The sequence below is a fragment of the Lichenostomus cassidix genome, unplaced genomic scaffold (assembly GCF_008360975.1).
Source record: "Lichenostomus cassidix isolate B80296 unplaced genomic scaffold, HeHo_3.0 HiC_scaffold_714, whole genome shotgun sequence".
NCBI lineage: Eukaryota > Metazoa > Chordata > Aves > Passeriformes > Meliphagidae > Lichenostomus > Lichenostomus cassidix.
The window spans coordinates 94,744-121,965 of NW_028148077.1; the positions used below are offsets into that span (position 1 = coordinate 94,744).

A 27,222-nucleotide genomic window follows, 5' to 3' on the forward strand; every position below is an offset into this window, starting at 1 on the left:
TCTCGGGGGGTGAAACCCCCCAAAAATGACCGCAGGGTGGATTTTGGGGTGTCTGGGGGAATGGGGGGAGACAGCACCGAGCGGGGTGCCATCAGTCCTCCACCGCCAGGGGGCGCGGTAAGCTCCCAGCAGCTCTGACGGCGCTCTGGCCGCCCGACCGGAAGTGTCTGTGGGCGGCGCGACCGGAAGTGAGAGCTCGGTGCGGGCAGCATGGCGGCAGACACGGAGGCGCCGCGCTTCGAGCACATGGGGCTGGACGGGCGGCTGCTGCGGGTGCGGAGACAACCGGGGCCGTGAGGGGGCAGAACCGGGGCCGTGAGGGCGTACCGGGCCGGGGGCTCGGCCCCGGGGAGGCTCTGAGGGGCCGGGAGGAGCGGGGTGTCCCTTTGGGGTGATGGGGATCCCTCCGTGGGGCGAGTTTGGGGTCGCTTTGGGGTCTCTCGGTGCGGAGGGGACAGGGACGTTGGGGACCCTTGGAGGGGAGGGGTCGGCGGTCCTGGGTACCCCCGCCGTGGGCAGGAGGTGTCCGGGGGCCATGGGGGGACACTGGGGACCCTGCCGTGGGGAGGGGCTGTCCCTGTGGTGACACTGGGGAATGTCGCCATGGGACCGGAGTGTGCCTGAGGTGACACGGGGGACCCCTGGCGTGGGGACAGGGTGGCTTTGGGCCATGGAGGGACCCGAGGTGGGGGGACAGGGTGTCCGTGGTTCATGGGGTGACGCTGGGGACCTCCACCATGGGGACAGGGTGTCCGGGAGAGGACACATGACTGTGCCATGGGGAGGGGCTCTCCCTGCGGTGACACCGGGTGACACTGAGGACCCCAAATCTGGGCAGGGGCTGTCCCTGCGGTGACCCCGGCTGACACTGGGTCCCTCCACCATGGGAATGGGATGTCTCTGCGGTGACACCGGGTGACACCCCTGTCCCCACAATGACCCCAAAGCCCCAGATCTGAGTAGGGGGTGTCCCTGCGGTGACCCCGGGTGCCAGCGCTGTCCCTGCGGTGACACCAGGGACCCCAGAGCTGGGTAGAGGTGTCCCCGCGGTGCCCCGGGTGACAGCGCTGTCCCCGCAGGCGGTGGCCGAGCTGGGCTGGGCGGTGCCCACGGCCGTGCAGGCTCAGGCCATCCCGCTGGCCCTGGAGGGTCGCGACGTGCTGGCCAGAGCCAGGACAGGCTCGGGGAAAACAGGAGCGTACGGACTGCCGCTGCTGCAGAAACTGCTGAGCGCCAAGGAGGTGCGGGACTGGGGACTGGGGGGATTTGGGATGGGGGGATTGGGAATGGGGAGGTATTGGGGGGCACGGGGGCTGCTGGGGTGGGATTGAGTGGCACAGGGACATGGTGGGGTTGGGGACAGGGGCTGGGGGTGCTGAGGGCACCAGGAGGATTGGGGATGGGAGGGATTGGGGGCCATGGGGGTAACAGGGGGATTGGGAGTGGGGAAGATTGGGGGCACTGGAGGATTGGGGGGCGCTGGGGTGATTGGGTGGGATTGGAAAGGGAATTGGGGGCTTCTGGGGATTGGGAGTGGGGAGGATTGGGGGGTACAGGGGCTTTGGGGAGCCAGGGGGCTGAGGGCAGGGGGTATAGGGGGATTGGGGGGGGAGGGATTTGGGGCACTGGATATGGGGGCATGGGGGCACTGGGGTTTGGGGCACATAGAGGGTGTTGGGGGCACCAGGAGGATCGTGGCTGGGAGGGCTTGGGGGGCACGAGTGGTGTGAGGGGTACTGGGGGATATGGGATGGGAGGGTTTTTTGGGGGGCACTGGGGTGACTGGGGGCGTTGGGGGCACTGGATTTGGGGGGGATTGGGCAAACTGGGGGCATTGGGGATGGCAGAATTGGGGGATTTGGACACAGAGAGTGTTTGGGGCACCAGGAGCATTGGGATGGGGGCGATTGGGGGGCACTGAGGATGGGGGAATTATGGGGTACGGGAGGCTCTGGGTGCACCAGACATGGGGGCATTGGGGTGCTTGGGGGGTACTGAGGGGTTGGGATGTGGGTGACCTCCCTGTCCCGCTGTGTCCCCAGGCGTCCCCAGCTGTCCCGCAGGCAGTGCGGGCTCTGGTGCTGGTGCCCTCGGCAGAGCTGGCCAGGCAGGTCGGGCACACCCTGCGGCGCCTGGCGGCCTTCTGCTCCCGCCAGCTGCGCGTGGCTGAGCTCTGCGGGCACTGCGACCTCGCTGAGCAGCGGTCAGTCACCCCTGCTGACCCCTGGTGTCCCCTGAGACCCCTCAATGACCCCTGAGACCACTCCAAGTGTCCCCTGAGACCCCCTGGTGTCCCCTAAGACCCCTCAATGACCCCTGAGACCCCCTTGGTGACCCCTGAGAGCCCCCAGTGACCCCTGAGACCACTCCAAGTGTCCCCTGAGACCCCTCCGGTGTCCCCAGCCACTCCTGGTGTCCCCAGCCAGCTGCACATGGCTGAGCTCTGTGGCCACTCCAACCCTGCTGACCAGCAGTCAGTGACCCCCAAGACCTCCAGATCCCCTCCCCGGTGACCCCTGAGACCCCTGCAGTGTCCCCAACCTTCTCTGGTGTCCCAAATCCCCTCCAGTGTCCCCTGACCCCTCCTCAGTGTCCCCTCAATGTCCCCTGAGCCCCCCCAATGTCCCCAGGCCAGTGCTGCTGGAGCAGCCGGACGTTGTTGTGGTCAGTGCTGAGCATGTCGTGGCACACATGGGTGGGCACAGCCTGACCCTGACCCCTCCCCAGTGTCCCCTCGGAGTCCCCTGGGTGTCCCCAAGGCCCCCTGACCCTCTCGGTGTCCCCAGGCTGGTGCTGATGGAGCAGCTGGACATCACTGTGGGCGCTCTGACCATGTCCTGGTGCATGTGACTGGTCACAGCCTGACCCTGACCCCTCCCCAGTGTCCCCTCAGTGTCCCCTGAGTGTCCCTAACCTGCAGTGTCCCCAGGCCAGTGCTGATGGAGTAACCAGACATCATTGTGGTCACTCCTGACCATGTCCTGGTGCATGTGACTGGTCACAGCCTGTCCCTGACCCCTCCCTGGATGTCCCTAACCCTCTGGGTGTCCCCACGGTGTCCTCTCGATGTCCCCAACCTTGCGTGTCCCCAGGCCGGTGCTGATGGAGCAGCCGGACATCGTGGTTGGCACCCCAGGCCGTGTCCTGGCCCATGTCACCTGTCACTCGCTGACCCTGCGGCCATGGCTGGAGCTGCTGGTGCTGGACGAGGCTGACCTGCTGCTGAGCTTCGGCTGCGCTGGGGACATCAGAGAGCTGCTCTGGTGACACTGGGGGGACATTGGGGACACTGGGGACATCCGAGAGCTGCTCTGGTGACACTGGGGGGACATTGGGGACATCCGAGAGCTGCTCTGGTGACACTGGGGACACTGCCCTGGGGACACTGGGGACATTGGGGACACTGGGGACATTGAGGACACTGGGGACATCCGTGAGCTGCTCTGGTGACAGTGGGGACACTGGTTTGAGGACACTAGGGAGACACTGGGGACATCCGAGAGCTGCTCTGGTGACAGTGGGGGACATTGAGGTCACTGCTTTGGGGACACTGGGGACATTGGGGACATCTGGGAGCTGCTCTGGTGACACTGGGGGGACATTAGGGACGTCAGAGAGCTGCTCCGGGGATGGCTGGGACACTGGGGGGACATTGGGGACACTGGTGGATGCTGGAGGGACATCGGGGACACTGCCTTGGTGACACTGGGGACGCACTGGGGACACTGCTTTGGGGACACTGCTTTGGGAACGCAGGGGACATTGTGGGACATCAGGGAACTGCTTTGGGGACACTGGGGACATTGAGGGGTGTGAGGGAACTGCTCAGGGGGGACATTGGGGACACTGTGAGGACACTGGGGACAGTGGGGGGACACTGGGGACATTGCTTTGGGGACACTGTGGGGACACTGGGGACAGTGGGAGGTTTTCGGGATGCCCTGAGGGGTTTTTGGGGCTTTCTGGGGGGTTTTCAGGCACACGGAGTGTTTTGGGGATCTCGGAGGGGTTCTGGGCTGGTTGTGGGGCTTTTGGGGTGTCTGTGGGATCTTTTGGGATGTTTTGGGGTTCTCATGGGTGTTTTGGGAAGTTTTGGGCTGTTTTGGGGTGCACTGTGGGGTTTTGGGGTTCCCAGGGCTGTTTTGGGGTTCTCATGGATGTTTTGGGATGTCTTTGGGTGTTTTGGGGTGTCTGTGGGCTGGTTTGGGCTGTTTTGGGGTTGTTTGGGGCTGTTTTGGGGTTCTCATGGGTGTTCTGGGGTGTCTGTGGGATGCTTTGGGGTGTTTTGGGGTGCAGTGTGGGGTTTTGGGGCTCCCAGGGCTGTTTTGGGGTTCTCATGGGTGTTTTGGGATGTCTTTGGGTGTTTTGGGGTTCCTGGGGCTGTTTTGGGGTGTTTTGGGGTGTTTTGGGGTTCTCATGGGTGTTTTGGGCTGTTTTGGGGTGTCTGTGGGATGTTTTGGGCTGTTTTGGGGTTCCCGTGGGTGTTTTGGGGTTCCTGGGTGTGACTGGGGATTCCTGGGAGTGTTTTGGGCTGTTTTGGGGTTCTCATGGGTGTTCTGGGGTGTCTGTGGGACGTTTTGGGCTGTTTTGGGGTGCACTGTGGGGTTTTGGGGTTCTTGGGGCTGTTTTGGGCTGTTTTGGGGTGTCTGTGGGCTGTTTTGGGCTGGTTTTGGGCTGTTTTGGGCTGTTTTGGGATGTCTTTGGGTGTTTTGGGCTGTTTTGGACTGTTTTGGGGTGTCTTTGGCTGTTTTGGGGTGCCCTGACCCCCTGTTTCCCCCCAGCCACCTCCCGAAGATCTACCAAGCCCTGCTGGTCTCAGCCACCCTCAGCCCTGAGCTGCAGGAGCTGCAGGAGCTGGTGCTGCACAACCCCGTGAGATATGGGGGATTTGGGGGGATTTGGGGGAAATTTATGGGGTCTGTAGGAGGTCTGGGAAGGGGGGATTTAGGAGGTTTGGGGGAATTTGAGAGGATTTTGGGGAGCTGGAGGGGATTTGAAGGGTTTGGAGGGGAAGTTGGGGGGATTTATGGGGTCTGGGGTAGGTTTGGGGGGTCTGGAAGGAGATTTGGGGGAAAATTTGGAAGGTCTAGAAGGAGGTTTGGGGGGTCTGGGGGGATTTGAGGGGTTTGGGGGGAAATTTGGGGGGATTTATGGGGTCTGGAGGAGGTCTGGGGGGAATCTGGGGGCATTAGGAAGGTCTGGAAGGAGATTTGGGGCGTCTAGGGGGCTATTTTGGGGCCATAACCCAGAATTTTGGGGATTTTGTCCCACCCCATCCCCAGGAGCCAATTTTGGGGCCAAAACCTGGAATTTTTGGGGTGGGAGAACACCAGGATTTGGGTGGTTCCTGTCCCCAGGAACCCATTTTGGGGCCAAAACCTAGAATTTTGGGAATGGGAAAACACCCAAAATTGGGGCACATTTTAGGAATAGAAAACACCAGGATTTGGGGCCCATTTTGGGAACGGGAAAACTCCAGGATTTGGGAATTCCTTCATCCCAGGAACCCATTTTGGGGGCAAAACCTGGGATTTTTGGGATGGGAAAACACAGGGATTTGGGTATTTCCTGTCCCCAAGAACAATATTCTGGGGATGGGAAAACTCCAGAATTTGGGGTTCATTTTGGGGATAGAAAACACTGGGATTTGGGTATTTCCTAACCCCAGGATCCCATTTTGGGACCAAAACCCAGAATTTTGTGGGATGGGGAAACACTGAGATTTGGGAAACATTTCAGGGATAGAAAACCCTGAGATTTGGGTATTTCCTGTCCCTAGGATCACATTTTGGGGATGGGAAAACATTGGGATTTGGGTATTCTCTGTCCCCAGGAACCCATTTTGGGACCAAAACCTGGAATTTTGGGGATGGGAAAACACTGGGATTTGGCTATTTCCTGTCCCCAGGAGCCCATTTTGGGGCCAAACCCCACAGTTTTGGGCGTTTTGTCCCACCCCATCCCCAGGAGCACATTTCAGGGTGAAAACCTGGAATTTTGGGGATAGAAAACACCAAAATTCAGCTATTCCTTGTCCCAAACACCCATTTCGGGACCGAGAAACACCACAATTTCGGGGTTTTTTTCCCAATTTCCCCCTCCCACCCCATTTCTCACCCCAACCCTTTCCCCAGGCTCTGGTTCTCTCCCCGGAGCTGTGGGTCTGGGGGGCATTTGGGGGGGAATTGAGGGGTCTGGAGGGGATTTATGGGGTCTGAGGAAAGGTTTGGTGGGTCTAGAAGGAGCTTTATGGGGTCTGGGGCACCATTTTGGGGCCAAAACCCAGAATTTTGGGGATGGGAAGACACCAGGATTTGGGTATTTCCTGTTCCCAGGAGCCCATTTTGGGCCCAAAACCTGGAATTTTGGGGGTGGGAAACCACCAGGATTTGGGCCATGTTTTAGGGATAGAAAATACTAGGATTTGGGTATTTCCTGTCCCCAGACACCCATTTTGTGGATGAGAAAACACCAGGATTTGGGGTACATTTTGGGGATAGAAAACACCAGATTTTGAGTATTTCCTGTCCCCAAACACCCATTTTGGGGAAGGAAAAACTCCAGAATTTGGGGCACATTTTAGGGCCTAGAAAACATTGGGATTTGGGTATTTCCTGTCCCCAGGATCCCATTTTGGGGCCAAAACCTAGAATTTTTTGTGACAGGGAAACACTGAGATTTGGGAAACATTCCAGGGATAGAAAACCCTGAGGTTTGGGTATATCCTGTCCCTAGGATCACATTTTGGGACCAAAACCTGGAATTTTGGGGATGGGAAAACACTGGGATTTGAGTATTTCCTGTCCCCAAACACCCATTTTGGGGATGGGAAGGCTTCAGAATTTGGGGCACATTTTGGGGATAGAAATACTGAGATTTAGGACACATTTTGGGGATAGAAATACTGGGATTTAGGACACATTTTGGGGATAGAAAACACCAGAATTCAGCTATTCCTTGTCCCAAACACCCATTTCGGGACCGAGAAACACCACAATTTTGGGGTTTTTTTCCCAATTTCCCCCTCCCACCCCATTTCTCACCCCCAACCCCATTTCCCCAGGCGCTGGTTGTCCCCCCAGAGCCTCGCCTTCCCGGCAGCTCCCAGCTGCAGCAGTTCCAGGTGCGCTGTGGCACCGACGAGGACAAGTTCCTGGTGCTGCTGGCTCTGCTGCAGCTGCGGCTGCTGAGGGGCAGAGCTCTGCTCTTTGTGGGGTGCCTGGCCAGAGCCTTCCGCCTCAAACTCGTCCTGGAGCAGTTTGGGATCCCTGCCTGCGCCCTCAACCCACAGCTGCCTGCCAGGTCCAGGTAAATCCTGCAAAAAATCCGGGAAAAATGGGGTTTGGGAGGTGGGAATTGCTGTTTGTACCCAGCTAAGTCCCAGGAAAATGGGGTCTGTGGGGTGGGATGGATGGGAAATCCCATTGGTGTCCTCGTGGTTCAGGTAAATCCTAAGGAAAATGGGATTTGTGGGGTGGGAATTGCTGTTGGTGCTCTCAGGGTTCAGGTAAATCCTGGGAAAATGGGATCTATGGGGTGGGATGGATGAGAATTCCCATTGATGCTCTTGTGGTACAGGTAAATAATGGGAAAATGGGATCTATGGGTCCAATGGGATCTATGGGGTGGCTGGTGGGATGGCAGTGCAGAGCTCTGCTCTTTGTGGGGTGCCTGGCCAGAGCCTTCCGCCTCAAACTCGTCCTCGAGCAGTTTGGGATCCCTGCCTGCGCCCTCAACCCACAGCTGCCTGCCAGGTCCAGGTAAATCTTGGGAATAATGGGGTTTGTGGGGTTGGAATTGCTGTTTGTGCTCTGTAAATCCAGGTAAATCCTGCAAAAAATGGGATTTGTGGGGTGGGAATTCCTATTTGTACTCAGCTAAGTCCTGGATAAAATGGGATTTGTGGAGTGGGATCTGTAGGATGGATGGGAAATCCCATTGCTGTCGTGGTTCAGGTAAGTCCTGGAAAAAATGGGATTTATTGGGTGGGAATTCCTATTTGTACTCAGGTAAGTCCTGGGAAAAATGGGATTTGTGGGGTGGGATCTGTAGGATGGATGGGAAATCCGATTGGAGCTCTTGCAGTTCAGGTAAATGATGGGGAAAATGGGATCTCTGGGGTGGGAATTCATATTAGTATCCACTAAATCCTGGAGAAATGGGATCTGTGGGATGGCTGGTGGGATCAGTGGGGTGAATGGGATCTATGGGGTGGCTGGTGGGGTGGCAGTGCAGAGCTCTGCTCTTTGTGGGGTGCCTGGCCAGAGCCTTCTGCCCCAAACTCGTCCTGGAGCAGTTTGGGATCCCTGCCTGCGCCCTCAACCCACAGCTGCCTGCCAGGTCCAGGTAAATCCTGGGAAAAATGGGGTTTATGGGGTTGGAATTGCTGTTTGTGCTCTGTAAATCCTGCAAAAAATGGGATTTGTGGGGCAGGAATTGCTGTTTGTACCCAGGTAAGTCCCAGGAAAATGGGATCTGTGGGGTGGGATGGATAGGAAATCCCATTAGTGTCATTGTGGTTCAGGTAAATGCTGGGGAAAGTGGGATTTGTGGAGTGGGAATTCCTATTTGTACCCAGGTAAGTTCCGGATAAAATGGGATTTGTGGGGTGGGATCTGTAGGATGGATGGGAAATCCCACTGGAGCTCTTGCAGTTCAGGTAAATGATGGGGGAAATGGGATCTCTGGGGTGGGAATTCATATTAGTATCCACTAAATCCTGGAGAAATGGGATCTGTGGGATGGCTGGTGGGGTGGCAGTGCAGAGCTCTGCTGTTTGTGGGGTGCCTGGCCAGAGCCTTCCGCCCCAAACTCGTCCTGGAGCAGTTTGGGATCCCTGCCTGCGCCCTCAACCCACAGCTGCCTGCTAGATCCAGGTAAATCCTGCAAGAAATGGGATTTAGGGGGTTGGAATTGCTGTTTGTGCTTGGTAAGTCCAGGTAAATCCTGCAAAAAATGGGATTTGTGGGGTGGGATGGATGGGAAATGCCATTGGTGTCATTGTGGTTCAGGTAAGTCCTAAAGAAAATGGGATTTATGGGGTGGGAATTCCTATTTGTACTCAGGTAAGTCCTGGGAAAAATGGGATTTGTGGGGTGGGATCTGTAGGATGGATGGGAAATCCCATTGGTGCCATTGTGGTTCAGGTAAATCCTGGGGAGAATGGGATCTATGGGGTGGGAATTGCTGTTTGTGCTCTTGAGGTTCGTGTAATTCCTGGAAAAAATGGGATTTATGGGGTGGAAATTCCTATTTGTACCCAGGTAAGTCCTGGATAAAATGGGATTTGTGGGGTGGGATCTGTAGGATGGATAGGAAATCCTGTCAGTGCTCTTGCTGTTCAGGTAAATCTTGGGGAAAATGGGATTTATGGGGTGGGAAGTGCTGTTTGTGCTCTTGAAGTTCAAGTAAATCCTGTGGAAATTAGGATTTGTGGGGTGGGATGGATGGGAGATCCTTTTCCTGCTCTCTTGGTTCAGGTAAGTCCCAGGAAAAACGGGATTTGTGGGGTGGGAAATCCTATTTGTGCTCAGCTGCCCAGCAGGTCCTGGTAAATGCTGGGAAAAATGGGATTTGTGGGGTGGGAATTGGTGTTTGAGTTCTTGTGGTTCAGGTAAGTCCTGGAGAGAATGGGATTTATGGGGTGGGATGGATGGGAAATCCCACTGGTGCTCTCATGGTTCAGGTAAATCCTAAGGAAAATGGGATCTGTGGGGTGGCAATTGCTGTTTGTGGTCTCAAGGTTCAGGTAAGTCCCAGAAAAATGGGATTTACGGGGTCAGTGGGATCTGTGGGGTGGGATGGATGGGAAATCCCATTGGTGTCCTCGTGGTTCAGGTAAATCCTAAAGAAAGTGGGATCTGTGGGATGGATGGGAAATCCTATTTGTTCCCTCAAATCCCAGCTGCTCACCAGGAATAGGTAAATGCCTGTAGTGGTTTTGGGGTGATTTGGGTTTGGGGTGTCCCTGAGTGTCCCCAATGTCCCCAATGTCCCTGTCCCAGGTGCCACGTCATCGCCCAGTTCAACCATGTAATTTGCGGGATTTGGGGGAAATTTTGGGGGATTTGGGGTGATAATTTGCAGAATTGGTGTGTTTTCGGGTGGCAATTTCCAGGATTTGTGTTTGAGGTGTCCCCAATGTCCCCAATATCCCCAATGTCCCCAATGTCCCCAATGTCCCTGTCCCAGGTGCCACGTCATCGCCCAGTTCAACCGCGGTCTCTACGATGTCATCGTGGCCACCGACGAGGAGGGGACAGCAGAGCCACCGCGGCAGAGAGCCCGCAAGGGGGGGACAGCGGGGTGAGATGGGGACACTGTGGCACTGGGGTGGCACTGGGGACATGGGGACAGCGGGGTGAGATGGGGGCACTGTGGCACTGGGGTGGCACTGGGGACAGGAGGACAGTGGGGTGAGATGGGGACAGCGGGTGGCACTGGGGTGGCACTGGGGACATGGGGTGGCACTGGGGACACAGAGATGGTGGGTGAGATTGGGGACCCAGGGGTGGCATTGGGATGGCACTGGGGACATTGGGTGAATTGGGGTCATGGGGACAGTGGGGTGGCATTGGGGACATGGAGTGGCACTGGGGACATGGGGACATTGGGTGGCACTAGGGACCCAGGGGTGGCACTGGGGACAGGGGGACAGCAGGGTGGCACAGGGGTGGCACTGGGGACAGCGGGGTGGGCTGGGGACATTGGCTGGCACTGCGGTGACACTGGGGACATTGGGTGACACTGGGGACACTGAGGGTGGCTCTGGGCACCTGCAGGTGCCACTAGGGAGCCATTAGTGCCACCAATGTCACACGAGTGGCACTGGGGACCTGCAGGTGCCACCAGGGACCTGGGGGTGGCAGCAGGGAGCCATTGGTGTCCCCATGTCCCCAGGAAGGCCAGCAGCAGGAAAGGCCACCAGTCACAGTGTCCCCTGAGTGTCCCCTGAGTGTCCCCAGGACCCCAAGTGTCCCCATGTCTCTGAGTGTCCCCATGTCCCTGAGTGTCCCCTGTCCCCATGTCCCTGAGTGTCCCCTGTCCCCATGTCCCCAGGAAGGCCAGCAGCACCAAGAAGGTCCCCAAGGCCCAGCAGTGTCCCCAGGACCCTGAGTTTGGTGTCTCTCGAGGCATCGATTTCCAGAATGTCACTGCTGTCATCAACTTCGATGTCCCCAACTCGGTGGAGACCTACATACACCGTGTGGGCAGGTCGGTGTCACCGAGTGTCCCCAAGGGTCACCAGAGGTCACCAGGGGGGTCTGGGGTGTCCCCAAGGGTCACTGAAGGTCCTCAGGGTTACCAAGGGGGGATTGGAGTGTCCCTAGGGGGATCTGGGCTGTCCCCAACATGTCCCCAGTGTCCCCAGGACAATCCAAGGTGACAATTTTGGCACGGCACTGTTCTTGGGTGTCCCCAGGGTGTCCCCAGGGTGTCTCCAGGGTGTCCCATCATCCCCAGGACAGCCCGAGGTGACAATCCAGGCACAGCTTTGACACTGCGGTGTCCCCAGGGTGTCCCCAAGGGGGTTCTGGGATGTCCCCAGTGTGTCCCCAGGGTGTCCCATCATGTCCTCAATGTCCCCAGGATGGCTCAAAGGGACAATGCTGGCACAGTGCTGATGCTGGGATGTCCCCAAGGTGTCCCAGGATGTCCCCAGGATGTCCCCAAGGTGTCCCCAGGCTGTCCCATCATGTCCCCATGTCACCAGGACAGCACAAGGGGACAATCCTGGCATGGTGCTGAGGTTGGGATGTCCCAGGGGGTTCTCAGATGTCCCCAGGATGTCCCCAGGGGGCTCAGGGGTGTCCCCAGGGTGTCCCCAGTGATGTCCCCAATGTCCCCAGGATAGCCCGCGGTGACAATCCTGGCACAGCTCTCACGCTGGACTGTCCCCAGTGATGTCCCCAATGATGTCCCCAATGATGTCCCCAATGTCCCCAGGACAGCCTGAGGTGACAGTTCTGGCACAGCTCTCACACTGGGCTGTCCCCAGTGTCTCCAGTGTTCCCAGGACGGCCTGAGGTGACAGTTCTGGCACAGCTCTGACGCTGGGCTGTCCCCAGTGATGTCCCCAATGATGTCCCCAGTGATGTCCCCAATGTCCCCAATGATGTCCCCAGTGTCCCCAGTGATGTCCCCAATGATGTCCCCCCTGTCCCCAGGACGGCCTGAGGTGACAGTTCTGGCACAGCTCTGATGCTGGGCTGTCCCCAATGATGTCCCCAATGTCCCCAATGATGTCCCCAATGTCCCCAATGTCCCCAATGATGTCCCCAATGATGTCCCCCCTGTCCCCAGGACAGCCCGAGGTGACAATCCCGGCACAGCTCTGACGCTGGCTGTGCCCGAGGAGCTCGAGGCTCTGCAGAGGATTGAGGATGCTCTGGCAGCAGGTGGGGATTTGGGGACTTTGGGGACACCAGGGGACATTTGGGGTGACCCTGTGTCCCCACAGCCCTACGAGTTCTGCATGGAGGGGATGGGACTGGGGGGACACTGGGGACACTGAGGTGACACTGAGGGGTCCTGGGGGGTTTTGGGGACACTGAGGGGACCCTGAGGGGACACTGAGGGGATGCTGACGGGTTCTTAGGGGGTTTTGGAGCGTCTGGGGTGACACTGGGGGGTCCTGGTGACACTGGGGTGACACCGCGGGGTTTGGTGACACCAAGGTGACACCAAGGTGACCCTGAGGTGACACCGAGGTGACACCGAGGTGACACCGAGGTGGCCCTGAGGTGACAGTGCTGTCTCCATGTCCCCAGAGAACGGCCAGTCGGTGCTGCAGCCGTACAAGTTCCGCATGGAGGAGATCGAGACTCTGAGATATCGCTGCAGGGTAGGGGACAGTGGGGACATTGGGGACAGTTGGGACACTGGGGACATTTGGGGACACTGGGGACAGTGGGGACATTTGGGGACAGTGGGGACATTTGGGGACACTGGGGACAGTGGGGACATTGGGGGGTTCAGGGGACACTGATGCCACCCCGTGTCCCCCCGAAGGATGGCATGGGGGGCTCTGGTGGCCCTGATGTCCCCTGGCTGCAGTGCCACCCCAGTGGGTGACATGGGGTCCTGCTGTCCCCAGGGGTTTGGTGTCCCTGCAGGTCTCCCAGTGTCCCCAGGACACAATGGGGGTGTCCCCATGTCCCTGGGGGTGTCCCTGGTGTCCCCAGGATGTGATTGGGGTGTCCCTGGGGGTGTCCCAATGTCCCCAGTGTCCCCTGAGGATGCAGGGGAGGCTGCTGGGGGTGTCCTGGTGTCCCAATGTCCCTAGTGTCCCCTGTCCTTGTCCCCAGGACACCGTGGCGGTGTCTCTGGGGGTGTCCCAATGTCCCCAGTGATGTTCTCAATGATGTCCTCAATGTCCCCGATGTCCCTGATGTTCCTGTTTCTGGTGTCCCCAGTGCTGTCCCAATGTCCCCAGTAATGTCCCCAGTGTCCCAAACGATGTCCCCAATATCCCCAATCCTGTCCCAATGTCCCCAGGACGTCATGCAGGCTGTCACCAAGCAAGGAGTTCATGAGGCTGTCCCTGTGTCCCCAATGTCCCCAGTGATGTCCCCAGTCCTGTCCCAATATCCCCAATCCTGTCCCAATGTCCCCAGGACGCCATGCACGCTGTCACCAAGCAGGCAATGCAGGTGTCCCTGTGTCCCCAGTGCTGTCCCTAATGATGTTCCAATGTCCCCAATGTCCCAATGATGTCCCCATTGCTGTCCCCGGGATGCCATGCACGCGGTGACAAAGCAGGCAGTGCAGGTGTCCCTGTGTCCCTGGGATGTCCCCAGTGCTGTCCCCAACAATGTCCCCAGTGTCCCAGGACGCCATGCGCACTGTCACCAAGCAGGCAGTGCAGGTGTCCCTGGGATGTCACCAATGTCCCCAGTGATGTCCCCAATGCTGTCCCCAGGGCGCCATGTGTGCGGTGACAAAGCAGGCAGTGTGGATGTCCCTGTGTCCCCAATTGTCTTGCCATGTCCCTAACACTGTCCCCAATGCTGTCCCCAATGTCCTCATTGATGTCCCCAATGTCCCCAGGACGCCATGTGCGCTGTCACCAAGCAGGCGGTGCGGGTGTCCCTGTGTCCCCAGTGCTGTCCCCAATGATGTCCCCAGTGCTGTCCCCAGGACCCCATTGACGTCCCCAATGTCCCCAGGATGCCATGCATGCTGTCACTAAGCGGCAGTGCAGGTGTCCCATGTGTCACCAATGTCCCCAATGATGTCCCATTGATGTCCCCAATGTCCCCAGTGATGTCCCCAATGTCCCCAGTGATGTCCCCTGTGTCCCCAACAATGTCCCCAGTGTCCCAGGACGCCATGCGCACTGTCACCAAGCAGGCAGTGCAGGTGTCACTGTGTCCCCAATGTCCCCAATGTCCCTGTTGCTGTCCCCAGGACGCCATGCGCGCTGTCACCAAGCAGGCAGTGCAGGTGTTCCCTGTGTCACCATTGATGTCCCAATGTGTCCCCAGTGTCCCCACTGATGTACCCAATGTCCCCATTGGTGTCCCCAATGTCCCTGTTGCTGTCCCCAGGACGCCATGCGCGCTGTCACCAAGCAGGCAGTGCAGGTGTCTCTGTGTCCCCATTGGTGTCCCCAATGTCCCCATTGATGTCCCCGATGTCCCCAGGACGCCATGCGCGCTGTCACCAAGCAGGCAGTGCAGGTGTCTCTGTGTCCCCATTGATGTCCCCAATGTCCCCAGGACGCCATGCGCGCTGTCACCAAGCAGGCAGTGCGCGAAGCTCGGCTCCGCGAGGTTCGGGAGGAGCTGCTGAACTCGGAGAAACTCAAGGTGAGCAGAGCAACAGAACTGGGGGAAAACACCCAAAATTGGGGTGAAAACCCTGAAAATTGAGATAAAAATACCCAAAATTGGGATAAAAACATGAAAATTGAGATGAAAACACCCAAATTTGGGATAAAACCCTGAAAATTGAGATAAAAATATCCAAAATTGGGGTGAAAAAACCCTGAGAATTGAGATGAAAATACCCAAAATTGGGGTAAAATCCTCAAAATCAAGACAAAAATACCCAAAATTTGGATTAAAAACCCTGAAAATCAAGAGAAAACCACCCAAAATAGGGAAAAACCATGAAAATTGAGATGAAAACACCCAAAATTGGGACAAAAACCTGAAAGTCAAGATAAAATATCCAAAATTGGGGTAAAAACCTGAAAATCAGGGTGAAAATACCCAAAGTTGGGGTGAAACCCTGAAAATCGAGATAAAAACACCCAAAATTGGGATAAAACCCTGAAAATTGAGATAAAAATACCGAAAATTTTTATTAAATACTCAAAATTGAGATAAAAACACCCAAAATTGGGATCAAACCTTGAAAATCGATATAAAAACACCCCAAAATTAGGATAAAACCCTGAAAATCAAGATAAAAATATCCAAAATTGGGATAAAATACCCAAAATCAGGACGAAAGTATCCAAATCCCATAATTTCCTCTTTAATCTTCTCTTTGTGAAATTCCACAAATTTAAAATCCCAAATTCCCATTAAAATCCCCAAATTCCCCTTTAAAACCCTAAATCCCTTTTGGGGATTTCCTCCCTAAAAACTCCGATTTGAACCCAATTTTTTATGATTTCAACCAAATTTTTCCCAATTTAAACACAATTTTTTCCGATTTAAACCCAATTTTTTTCCGATTTAAATAATTTTTTTTATGATTTAAACCAAATTTTTTCCCAATTTCAACCAAATTTTTGCAAATTTAAACCCAATTCTGATGTAAATCAAATTTTTTATGATTTTGACCAAATTTTTCCCAATTCCAACCAAATTTTTTCCAATTTAAACCCAGTTTTTTTCTGATTTAAATCAAATTTTTAATGATTTCAACCAAATTTTTCCCAATTCCAACCAAATTTTTCCAATTTAAACCCAATTTTTTTCCGATTTAGATCAATTTTTTTATGATTTAAACCAAATTTTTTTACCAATTTAAACCCAATTTTTTTCCAATTTAAACCCAATTTTTGCCAATTTAAAGGCACCAAACACGAGTTTGGAGAGGAATTTTCCGGTTGTGATTAAGGAATCAATTACTAATTAATGATTAATTGATTGATTGACTGATTAACTGCAGCCAAATCCCAAATTTTTGCCAATTCCAACCAAATTTTTCCTGATTTAAACCCAATTTTTTGCCAATTTAAACCTAAATTTTGCCAATTTTAATCCAATTTTTGATGATTTAACAACACCAAACACCAATTTGGGGAGAAATTTCCACGTTGTGATTAAGGAATTAATCAATAATTAATGATTGATTGATTGATTGATTAATTGCAGCCAAATCCCAGATATTTGATAATTTAAACCACATTTTTGACGATTTAAACCAAATTTTGCCAATTTAAACCCAATTTTTGCCAATTTAAAGGCACCAAACACGAGTTTGGAGAGGAATTTTCTGGTTGTGATTAAGGAATCAATTAATAATTAATGATTGACTGATTAATTGCAGCCAAATCCTGAATTTTTGATAATTCCAACCCAATTTTTCCCAATATAAACCAAATTTTTGCTGATTTCAACCCAATTTTTTTCCAATTTAAACCAAATTTTTGATGATTTAACAGCACCAAGCACCACTTTTCACAATTTAAACCACAATTTCCATTATGGATTAATAAAAACCAAACCCAAAATTTCGCCAATTTAAACCAAATTTTTGATGATTTAAACACAACTTTTTATGATTCAAACCCAAATTTTGCTGATTTAAACCAAATTTTTATGATTCAAACTCAATTTTTCCCAATTTCAACCCAATTTTTGATGATTTAAACCAAATTTTTGCCAATTTCAACCCGATTTTTTTCCAATTTCAACCCAATTTGTGCCAATTTAACAGCACCAAACACCACTTTGGGGCACAATTTCCATGCTGTAACTCATTAATTAATCAATAATTATTGATTAATGATTAATTGAAGCCAAATCCCAAATATTTGGTCATTTTAACCAAATTTTTGCTCATTTAAACCCAATTTTTTTACGATTTAAGCCAAATTTTTTATGATTTAAACCAAATTTTTATATTAAACCAATTTTTGACATTAACCAAAAACCAACCAAATGATTTAAACCAAATTTTTATGATTCAAACTCAATTTTTGCCAATTTCAACCCAATTTTTGCCAATTTCAACCCAATTTTTTCCAATTTAAACCCAATTTTTGCCAATTTAACAGCACCAAACACCACTTTGAGGTGCAATTTCCATGCTGTAACTCATTAATTAATCAGTAATTATTGATTAATGATTAACTGAAGCCAAATCCCAAATATTTGGTCATTTTAACCCAATTTTTGCTCGTTTAAACCCAATGTTTTTTAACGATTTAAACCCGAATTTTGATAATTTAACGACACCAAACACCACTTTGGGGCACAATTTCCACGCTGTAACTCATTAATTAATCAATAATTAATGAATTTTTTATTTTTGTTGTTTCCCAGGTTTATTTTGAGGACAACCCCAGAGACCTGCAGGCTCTGCGCCATGACAAACCTTTACACCCTGCCAGTGTGCAACCCCACCTGGGAAATGTGCCTGAATATCTGGGTAGGGAGTGGGGAAATGGGGAAATTTGGGGAAAAATGGGGAAAAAATGGGAAAATTTGGGAAAAAACGGTGAAAAAATGAGAAAAAAGGTGAAATAAATGGGAAAAAACAGTGGAAAAATGGAAAAAAAAAAAAAAAAACAAAACCACAAAAAAAAAAAAAAAAAAAAAAAACCACACCAACACCCCACAAAAAAAAAAAAAAAATGAAAAAATAGGGAAAAACAGTGAAAAAATGGGAGAAAACGGTGAGAAAATGGTGGAAAATGGGGAAAAAAACTTTAAAAAGGGGAAATGGGAACAGCTTTTGCACCCTGCTAGTGTTCAACCTCACCTGGGACGTGTGGCTGATTATCTGGGTAGGGAGTGGGGAAAACGGGGAAATTTGGGGGAAAACGGGAAATTGGTGAAAAAATGGGGAAAAAACCTGAAAAAAAGGGGGAAATATGGGGAAATGAGTGTGAAACACACACCTGGCAATGTTCAGTCATACCTGGGTATAGAAAATGGGGGAAAACAGGGAAATTTGAGAAAATTTGGGAAAAAATGGTGGAAAACAGTGAAAAAAAGGGGAAAAAGTGCAAAAAAATGGGGAGAAAACACCAAAAAAAGAGGAAATGGGATTTGCCTCTGTACCCTGCCAGAGTTCAGCCTCACCTGGGACATGTGGCTGATTATTTGGGTAGGGAGTGGGGGAAAAATAGGAAATTTGGGGAAAAAATGGGAAAAAATGGGGAAAAAATGGGGAAAAACAGTGAAAAAATGAGAAAAAATGGTGAAAAAACAGGAAAAAACAGTGGAAAAATGGGGGAAAATGGTGGGAAAATTGAGGAAATATGGGAAAAAATGGGGGAAATGTGGGGAAAAAGGGAAAATGGGAGTGAACCTCACATTTGGCAATGTTCAGCCCCAGCTGGGTATGAAAATGGGGGAAAAATGGGAAAATTTGGGAAAATGGGGAAAAAAAGGGTGAAAAAATGAGAAAAAAATGGTGAAAAAAATGGGGGAAAATGGTGGAAAAATGGGGAAAAAATACCAAAAAAAGGGATGAAGGGGAATTGGGGTGAACTCCACAGCTGGCAATGTTCATTCATAGCTGGGTATGGAAAATTGGGGAAAAATGGGAAAATTTGGGAAAAAATTGTGAAAAAAATGGGGAAAAGGTTGGAAAAATGGGGAAAAATGGGGAAAAGGGGAAATGGGAGTGAACTCCACAGCTGGCAATGTTCAGCCCCAGCTGAGTATGGAAAATGGGGGAAAACCAGGAAAATTTGGGGAAAAAAGGCAAAAAAATGGGGGAAAACAGTGGAAAAATGGGGGGAAATGGTGGAAAAATGGGAAAAAAAAACTAAAAACAGGGGAAATGGGAGTGACTTGTGCACCCTGCCAGTGTTCAGCCCCAGCTGGGACATGTGGCTGATTATCTGGGTAGGGAATGGGGAAATTTGGGAAAAAATGGGGAAAAAATGGGAAAATTTGGGGGAAAACGGTGAAAAAATGGGAAAAAACGGTGAAAAAATGAGAAAAAATGGTGAAAAAACAGGAAAAAACAGTGGAAAAATGGGGGGAAATGGTGGGAAAATGGAGGAAATATGGGAAAAAAATGGGGGAAATGTGGGGAAAAAGGGAAAATGGGAGTGAAACCCACAACTGGCAATGTTCAGCCCCAGCTGGGTGTGGAAAATGGGGGAAAAATGGGAAAATTTGGGAAAAAATGGTGTGAAAACGGCAGAAAAATGGGGGAAATATGGAGAGAAAATAGGGGAAAATGAGGGAAAAATGGGGAATAAAACCTAAAAAAGGGGAAATGGGATTTGCCTTTGCACCCTGCTAGTGTTCAGCCCCAGCTGGGACATGTGGCTGATTATCTGGGTAGGGAGTGGGGAAATTTGGGAAGAAAATGGTGGAAAATTTGGGGAAAAACGGTGAAAAAACGGGAAAAAATGGTGGAAAAACGGTGGAAAAAATGAGGAAAAATGGGGGAAAAATGGGGAAAAAATGGGGAAAAATGGGGAAAAAATGGGGAAAACCAGTGGATAAATGGGGGAAAATGGTGGGAAAATGGAGGAAATATGGGAAAAAATGGGGGAAATGTGGGAAAAAGGGGAAATGGGAGTGAAACCCACAACTGGCAATGTTCAGCCCCAGCTGGGTGTGGAAAATGGGGGAAAAATGGGAAAATTTGGGAAAAAATGGTGTGAAAACGGCAGAAAAATGGGGGAAATATGGAGAGAAAATAGGGGAAAATGAGGGAAAAATGGGGAATAAAACCTAAAAAAGGGGAAATGGGATTTGCCTTTGCACCCTGCTAGTGTTCAGCCCCAGCTGGGACATGTGGCTGATTATCTGGGTAGGGAGTGGGGAAATTTGGGAAGAAAATGGTGGAAAATTTGGGGAAAAACGGTGAAAAAACGGGAAAAAATGGTGGAAAAACGGTGGAAAAAATGAGGAAAAATGGGGGAAAAATGGGGAAAAAATGGGGAAAAATGGGGAAAAAATGGGGAAAACCAGTGGATAAATGGGGGAAAATGGTGGGAAAATGGAGGAAATATGGGAAAAAATGGGGGAAATGTGGGAAAAAGGGGAAATGGGAGTGAAACCCACAACTGGCAGTGATCAGCCCCAGCTGGGAATGAAAATGGGGGAAAACCAGGAAAATTTGGAGGAAAATGGCAAAAAAATGGGGGAAAACAGTGGAAAAATGGGAAAAGAACCTAAAAAAACGGGATATGGGATTTGCCTCTGTACCCTGCCAGTGTTCAACCCCAGCTGGGACATGTACCTGATTATTTGGGTAGGGAATGGGGGAAAAATGGGGAAATTTGGGAAAAAATGGGGAAAAATTGGGAAAAAACGGTGAAAAAATGGGAAAAAACGGTGGGGAAATGGAGGAAATATGGGAAAAAATGGGGAAATATGGGGAAAAGGGGAAATGGGAGTGAACTCCACACCTGGCAATGTTCAGCCCCAGCTGAGTATGGAAAGTGGGGGAAAAATGGGAAAATTTGGGGGGAAACAGTGAAAAAATGGGAAAAAACGGTGGAAAAATGGGGGGAAATGGTGGGAAAATGGAGGAAATATGGGAAAAAATGGGGAAAATGGGTAATGGGAGTGAACCTCACACCTGGTAGTGTTCAGCCTCATCTGGGTATGAAAATGGGGGAAAAATGGGAAAATTTGGGAAAAAAATGGTGGGAAAACGGCAGAAAAATGGGGGAAATATGGAGAGAAAATAGGGGAAAATGAGGGAAAAATGGGGAATAAAACCTAAAAAATGAGGAAATGGGATTTGCCTTTGCACCCTGCTAGTGTTCAACCTCACCTGGGACATGTGGCTGATTATCTGGGTAGGGAATGGGGGAATGGGGAAATTCGGGGAAATTTGGGAAAATTTGGGAAAATTTGGGAAAAAAAAGGGAAAATTTGGGAAAAAAATGGGGAAAAATGGTGAAAAAATGGGAAAAATGGTTAAAAAACAGGAAAAAACAGTGGAAAAATGGGGGAAAATGGTGGGAAAATGGAGGAAATACGGGAAAAAATGGGGGAAATATGGGGAAAAAGGGAAAATGGGAGTGAACCTCACATCTGGTAGTGTTTGGTCCCAGATGGGTGTGGAAAATGGGAAAAAATGAGAAAATTTGGGAAAAAATGGTGGGAAAATGGGGAAAAAACACACAAAAAAAGGGGGAAATGGGTAATGGGAGTGAACCTCACACCTGGCAATGTTTGGCCCCAGCTGGGTATGAAAATGGGGGAAAAATGGGAAAATTTGGGAAAAAATGGTGGGAAAATGGCAGAAAAATGGGGGAAATATGGAGAGAAAATAGGGAAAAACGAGGGAAAAATGGGGAATAAAACCTAAAAAAGGGGGAAATGGGATTTGCCTTTGCACCCTGCTAGTGTCCAACCTCACCTGGGACATGTGGCTGATTATTTGGGTAGGGAATGGGGGAAAAACGGGGAAATTTGGGAAAAAATGGGGAAAAATTGGGAAAAAAGGGTGAAAAAATGGGAAAAAATGGTGGGAAAATGGAGGAAATATGGGAAAAAATGGGGGAAATATGGGAAAAGGGGAAATGGGAGTGAACCTCATACCTGGCAATGTTCAGCCCCAGCTGGGTGTGGAAAATGGGGGAAAACCAGGAAAATTTTGGGGAAAATGACAAAAAAATGGGGAAAAATAGTGGAAAAATGGGAGAAAACGGTGAGAAAATGGTGGAAAAATGGGGAAAAAAACTTAAAAAAGGGGAAATGGGATTTGCCTTTGCATCCTGCCAGAGTTCAGCCCCAGCTGGGCCATGTGGTTGATTATCTGGGTAGGGAGTGGGGAAAACAGGGAAATTTGGGGGAAAATGGGAAAAAATGGTGAAAAAAATGGGAAAATTGGTGGAAAAATGGGGGAAAAACCTGAAAAAAAGGGGGAAATATGGGGAAACGAGTGTGAAACACACACCTGGCAATGTTCAGTCATACCTGGGTAAAGAAAATGGGGGGAAAACGGGAAAATTTGGGAAAAAATGGGGAAAAAAGGAGGGAAAAATGGGGGAAATATGGGGAAAAGGGGAAATGGGAGTGAACTCCACGCCTGGCAATGTTTGGCCCCAGCTGGGACATGTTCCTGATTGTGTGGGTATGGAAATGGGGGAAAAATGGGGAAATTTGGGAAAAAATGGGGAAAAAATGGGGAAAAACGAGGGAAAAAATGGGGAAAAAACACCAAAAAAGGGTTGGGGGGAAGAGGAAATGGGAGTGAGGTTCACATCTGGCAATGTTCAGTCACACCTGGGTACAAAAAATGGGCGAAAACCGGGAAAAAATGGGAAAATTTGGGAAAAAAGGGCAAAAAATTGGGGAAAAAGGGTGAAAAAATGGGGGAAATGGTGAAAAAATGGGGAAAAAGGGTGAAAAAATGGGGGGAAATGGTGGAAAAATGGGGGAAATGGTGAAAAAATGGGGGGAAATGGTGGAAAAATGGGGGAAATATGAGGAAATGGGAGTGAACTTCACACCTGGCAGTGTTCAGCTCCACCTGGGTATGGAAAATGGGGGAAAAATGGGAAGAAATGGGAACATTGGGTGAAAAAATGGGGAAAAAGGGGTGAAAAAATGAGGGAAAACAGTGGAAAAATGGGGGAAATGGTGAAAAATGGAGGAAAAAAAACATCAAAAAAGGGGGGAAAAGGGGAAATGGGAGTGAAGCTCACAGCTGGCAATGTTCAGCCCTATGTGGGTAGAGAAAATGGGGGAAAATTGGGAAAAAACTGCGAAGAAATGGGGAAAATGGGGGGAAAATGGTGGGAAAATGGGGAAAAAATAGGAAAAATTTGCAAAAAGTGGGAAAAGAAGGGAAAAAATGAGGGAAAAAGGGAAAAATGGGGGGAAAAATCCTTTTTTGTCCCTCAGGTTTGGTTTTGGGGGGAAAATGGGGCCTGTGGGGGGTTTTGGGGTGATTTGGTTTGAGTTTTGGGGTGGTTTTGGATGATTTAGGGATGTTTTTGGGATGATTTTGGGGTGTTTTTGGGGAGGTTTTAGGGTGCTTTGGGGTGATTTTTGGGGAGATTTTTGAGGTGATTGTTGGGGTGGTTTTTGGGGTGGTTTGGTATGGTTTTGGGGTGATTTTAGGGAGGTTTTGGGGTGGGTTTTGGGGTGATTTTGGGGAGGTTTTGGGATGATTTTGGGGATGATTTTTGGTTTGATTTTTGGGGTGGTTTTGGGGTGTTTGGTGTGGATTTTGGGGCAATTTTAGGGTGGCTTTGGGGGGATTTTTGGGGTGTTTTGGGGTGTTTTTTGGGTGGTTTTGAGGTGATTTTGGGGGTGTGTTTGGGATGTCTTGGGGTGATTTTTGGGGTGGTTTTTGGGGTGGTTTTGGAGCAGTTTTGGGGTGGATATTGGTGTGGATTTTGGGGTGATTTTGGAAGTGATTTTTGGGGTGGTTTTAGGGTGGTTTGGTTTGATTTTGGGGGAGATTTTTGGGGAGTTTTTGGGGGGTAATTTGGGGGCGATTTTTGGCGGTGATTTTTGAGGTGGTTTTGGGGTGTTTCGGAGCATTTTTTGGGGATGATTTCTGGGGTGGATTTAAGGTGTTTTTGGGGTGGTTTGGGGATGATTTTGGAAGTGATTTTAGGGTGTTTTTTCGGGTGGATTTGGGTGTTTTTGGGGTGATTTTTGAAGTGATTTTTGGGGTAATTTTGGGGGGTTTTTTGGATGATTTTTGGGGGTTTTTTTGGGGTGGATTTGGGAGGGTTTTTGGGTGTTTTTGGGGTGTTTTTGGGGTGCATTAACCCCTTTTTTCCCCCCAGTGCCCCCCAGTCTCCGTGGCATTGCCACTCCTGGGCCCAGGAAGAGGAAATGTCCCCAAAAGGCTCGGCGGGGGGGAAAGGCCAAGGTGAGACCCCAAAATACCCCAAAAATACCCCAAAAATACAACTAGATACCCCACAAATCCACCCTGAACCCCAAAATGCCCCAAAAATCCTCCTGAAATCATCCCCTGAACACCAAAATCCATCCCAAAAAATCCTCTCTGAACCCCCAAATCCTCCCTGAACCCAAAAATACCCCAAAAATCCACCTTGAACCCTAAAACCCCCAAAAATCCTCCCTGAACACAAAAAATCCCCCCAGAAATCCTGAAGCCAAAACTCCCTCTCAAAATCTTCCCTGAACCCCCAAAATCCCAAAAATACCCCAAAAACCCACCCTGAACCCTAAAACCCCCAAAAATCCTCCCTGAACACAAAAAATCCCCCTGAAATCGCTCCTGAACCCAAAATTCCCTCTCAAAATCCTCCCTGAACCCCAAAAATCCTCTCTGAACCCCAAAAATCCTCCCCAAATCCTCTCTGAAACCCAAAATCCTCCCTGAACCCCAAAAATCCACCCTGAACCCTAAAACCCCCAAAAATCCTCCCTAAATCCTCCCTGAACACAAAAAATCCCTCCTGAACCCAAAATTCCCTCTCCAAATCCTCCCTGAACCCCAAAATACCCCAAAAATCCTCCCTAAATTCTCCCTGAACCCCAAAATCCACCCTGAACCCAAATGCCCCCTGAACACCAAAATTCCCCCCAAAATCATCCCAAATCTCCCCAAAATTCCCTTTCAAAATGCCCCTTAAACCCCAAAATCACCCTAAAATCCCCTCTGAACCCTAAAATCTACTCTGAACCCCAAATCCCCTCTGAGCACCCAAAATTCCCCCAAAAATACCCCAAAATCTCCTGTGAACCCAAAATTCCCTCCCAAAATTTCCCCTCAAATCTCCTCTGAACCCCCAAATCCTCCCTGAATCCCCAAAATGCCCCCTAAAAATCTCCTGAACACCCAAAATTCCCCCATAATCCCCCCCAGACCCAAAATTTGCACCCAAAATTGCCTCCAAAATCCCCCCTGAACCCCAAAATCCCCCCTTAAACCGCCCTAAAATCCCCCCTGGACCCAAAATTTCCACCCTAAATTCCCCCTCAAACCCCTTAAAACCCAGAATTCCCCCAAATCCCCCTGAACCCCAAAATCCTCCCAAAAATCACCCCAAACCCCAAAATTCCCTCTCAAAATCCTCCCTAAATCCCAAAATCAACCCCAAAATTCCCCCCAAAATCCCCCCAAATCCCCAATCCCTCTCTCTCTCTCTCTCTCAGCCCCGAGGTTCAGCAAATCCTCTGCAGAGTTTTCGCTTCAGCAAGAGAGGGAAAGGGAAAGGGAGACGGAAAGGGACAGCTGGGGACACCTCGTGACACCCTGGGGACACCTCGTGACACCCTGGGGACACCTTGGGGACGTCGTGGGGACATCATGGGCATCCCCAGACTACCCTGGGACATCTCTGTTACCTCCTGTGCCACCCTGGGGACATCATGGGGACACCTTGGGTGACACCTGAAGCCCCCTGGGACACCTGGGGACAGTGCAGGGACACCGTGGTCACCTTCTGTGCCACCCTTGGGACACCTGGGGACACCATGGTCACCCCCTGACTCCCCTGGGGACATCACGGTCACCCTCTGACCTCCCCCTGAGCCCCCTGGGGCCACCATGGTCACCCCCTGATGTCCCCTGTGCCACCCCAAGGACACCACTGTCACCCTGTGTGTCCCCCCCGTGTGCCACCTTGGGGTCACCTGTGCCACCACCCCGTGGTGACAATAAAGGTGACAAGGAGTCCCTGTGCTGTCCTGTCCTCTGTGTGTCGTGGCTGTGTGACAGTGATGGGGACAGGGTTGGTGACAGGGACACAGTGCCAGGCTGGTGACAAGGAGAGTGCTAGGCTGGGGACAGGGACACCTCGGGGCTGGACTGGTGGCAGGGACAGTGCCAGGCTGGTGACAGGAAAATGAGGACACAGGGATGGGCTGAGTGACAGGGACAGTGCTGGGCTGATGGCAGGGAAATATTGGGGACGTGGGGCTGGGCTGGTGACAGGGACAGGGACAGGGACAGTGCCAGGCTGGTGACAGGGGTTATGCCAGGCTGGGGACAGGAAAACGGGGACAGGAAAATGGGTTGGTGACAGGGATTATGCCAGTGTCACGGGGCCAGGCTGGTGATAGGGACATGGGGACAGGCTGGTGACAGAGAAATTGGGGACACAGGGATGGGCTGGTGATAGGGACAGTGCCAGGGTGATGGCAGGGACAGTGCCAGGGTGGTGAAGGGACAGTGCCAGGGTCACGGGGCCGGGCTGGTGACAGGGATGGTGACAGGGATACCTTGGGGCTGGGCTGGTGATGGGGACAGGGGGACAGGGACAGTAGCAGGGACATGGGCATGGACTGGGGACAGGGATGGTGCCAGGCTGGTGACAGGGATGGTGCCAGGGTCACGGGGCCGGGCTGATGACAAGGACCTGGGGACAGGCTGGTGACAGGGACAGTGCCAGGGATTATGCCAGACTGGTGACAGAAATTAGGGACACGGGGATGGGCTGGCGATAGGGACAGTGCCAGGCTGGGGACAGGAAAATGGGGACACGCTGCCGGGCTGGTGGCAGGGATCGTGACAGGCTGGTGACAGAGAAATTGGGGACACAAGGATGGGCTGGGGACAGGGACGGTGACAGGGACAGTGACGCAGGTGTGGGCAAAGGTGCCAGGCTAGCCCCGCCCCGCCCTTGTCTCGGGGACAAGGACAAGGAAAGCGGGACAAGGCCACCCCGGGGACATCCTGGCGCTCCAAGGTCACCCCGGGGTGACACCGCTGGCTCCGGGGGGCTCGGGGACACTTGGGGACACTCGGGGATGGTGGCACTGGGGGTGGCATTGGGGGTGGCGCTGGTGGCACTGCCCCGCCCTGCTGCCGTCGCGCCGGGAGTGGCTCTGCCGTGTCACTTATCGGTGGCTGCGCTGTCCCTGATCGGGTCCAAGGCTGCGCTGGTGGCCTTGACCCGCCTGGCGCCGGGCAGGGGACACTGGGATGGCACCGGGGTGGCACTGTCACCACCGGGATGGCACCGGGATGGGACTAGGGTGGCACTGGGGTGGCCTTGGAGCAGTGGGATGGCACCAGCATGGGACTGTCACCCCTGGGATGGTATTGGGATGGCACTGTCACCACCAGGGTGGCCCCAGGATGGCTCTGTCACCACCAGAGTGGCACCGGGGTGGCCCTGACACA

At 51.7% G+C, this 27,222-nt stretch overlaps 1 protein-coding gene across 1 annotated transcript; it reads left to right on the top strand.

The window, feature by feature from the left end:
• Window positions 1-182: 182 nt before the first annotated feature.
• On the top strand, window positions 183-25,346 carry DDX56 (DEAD-box helicase 56). Its single transcript, XM_085048639.1, is given in 14 exon segments — window positions 183-273; window positions 1,080-1,241; window positions 2,043-2,203; window positions 3,093-3,263; window positions 4,782-4,872; window positions 7,064-7,308; window positions 10,192-10,332; window positions 11,059-11,214; window positions 12,304-12,398; window positions 12,771-12,844; window positions 14,721-14,810; window positions 17,505-17,610; window positions 23,909-23,994; window positions 25,251-25,346. Coding segments are annotated over 14 exon segments (1,737 nt in total). The 5' UTR covers window positions 183-210.
• The last annotated feature ends 1,876 nt before the right edge of the window (window positions 25,347-27,222 follow it).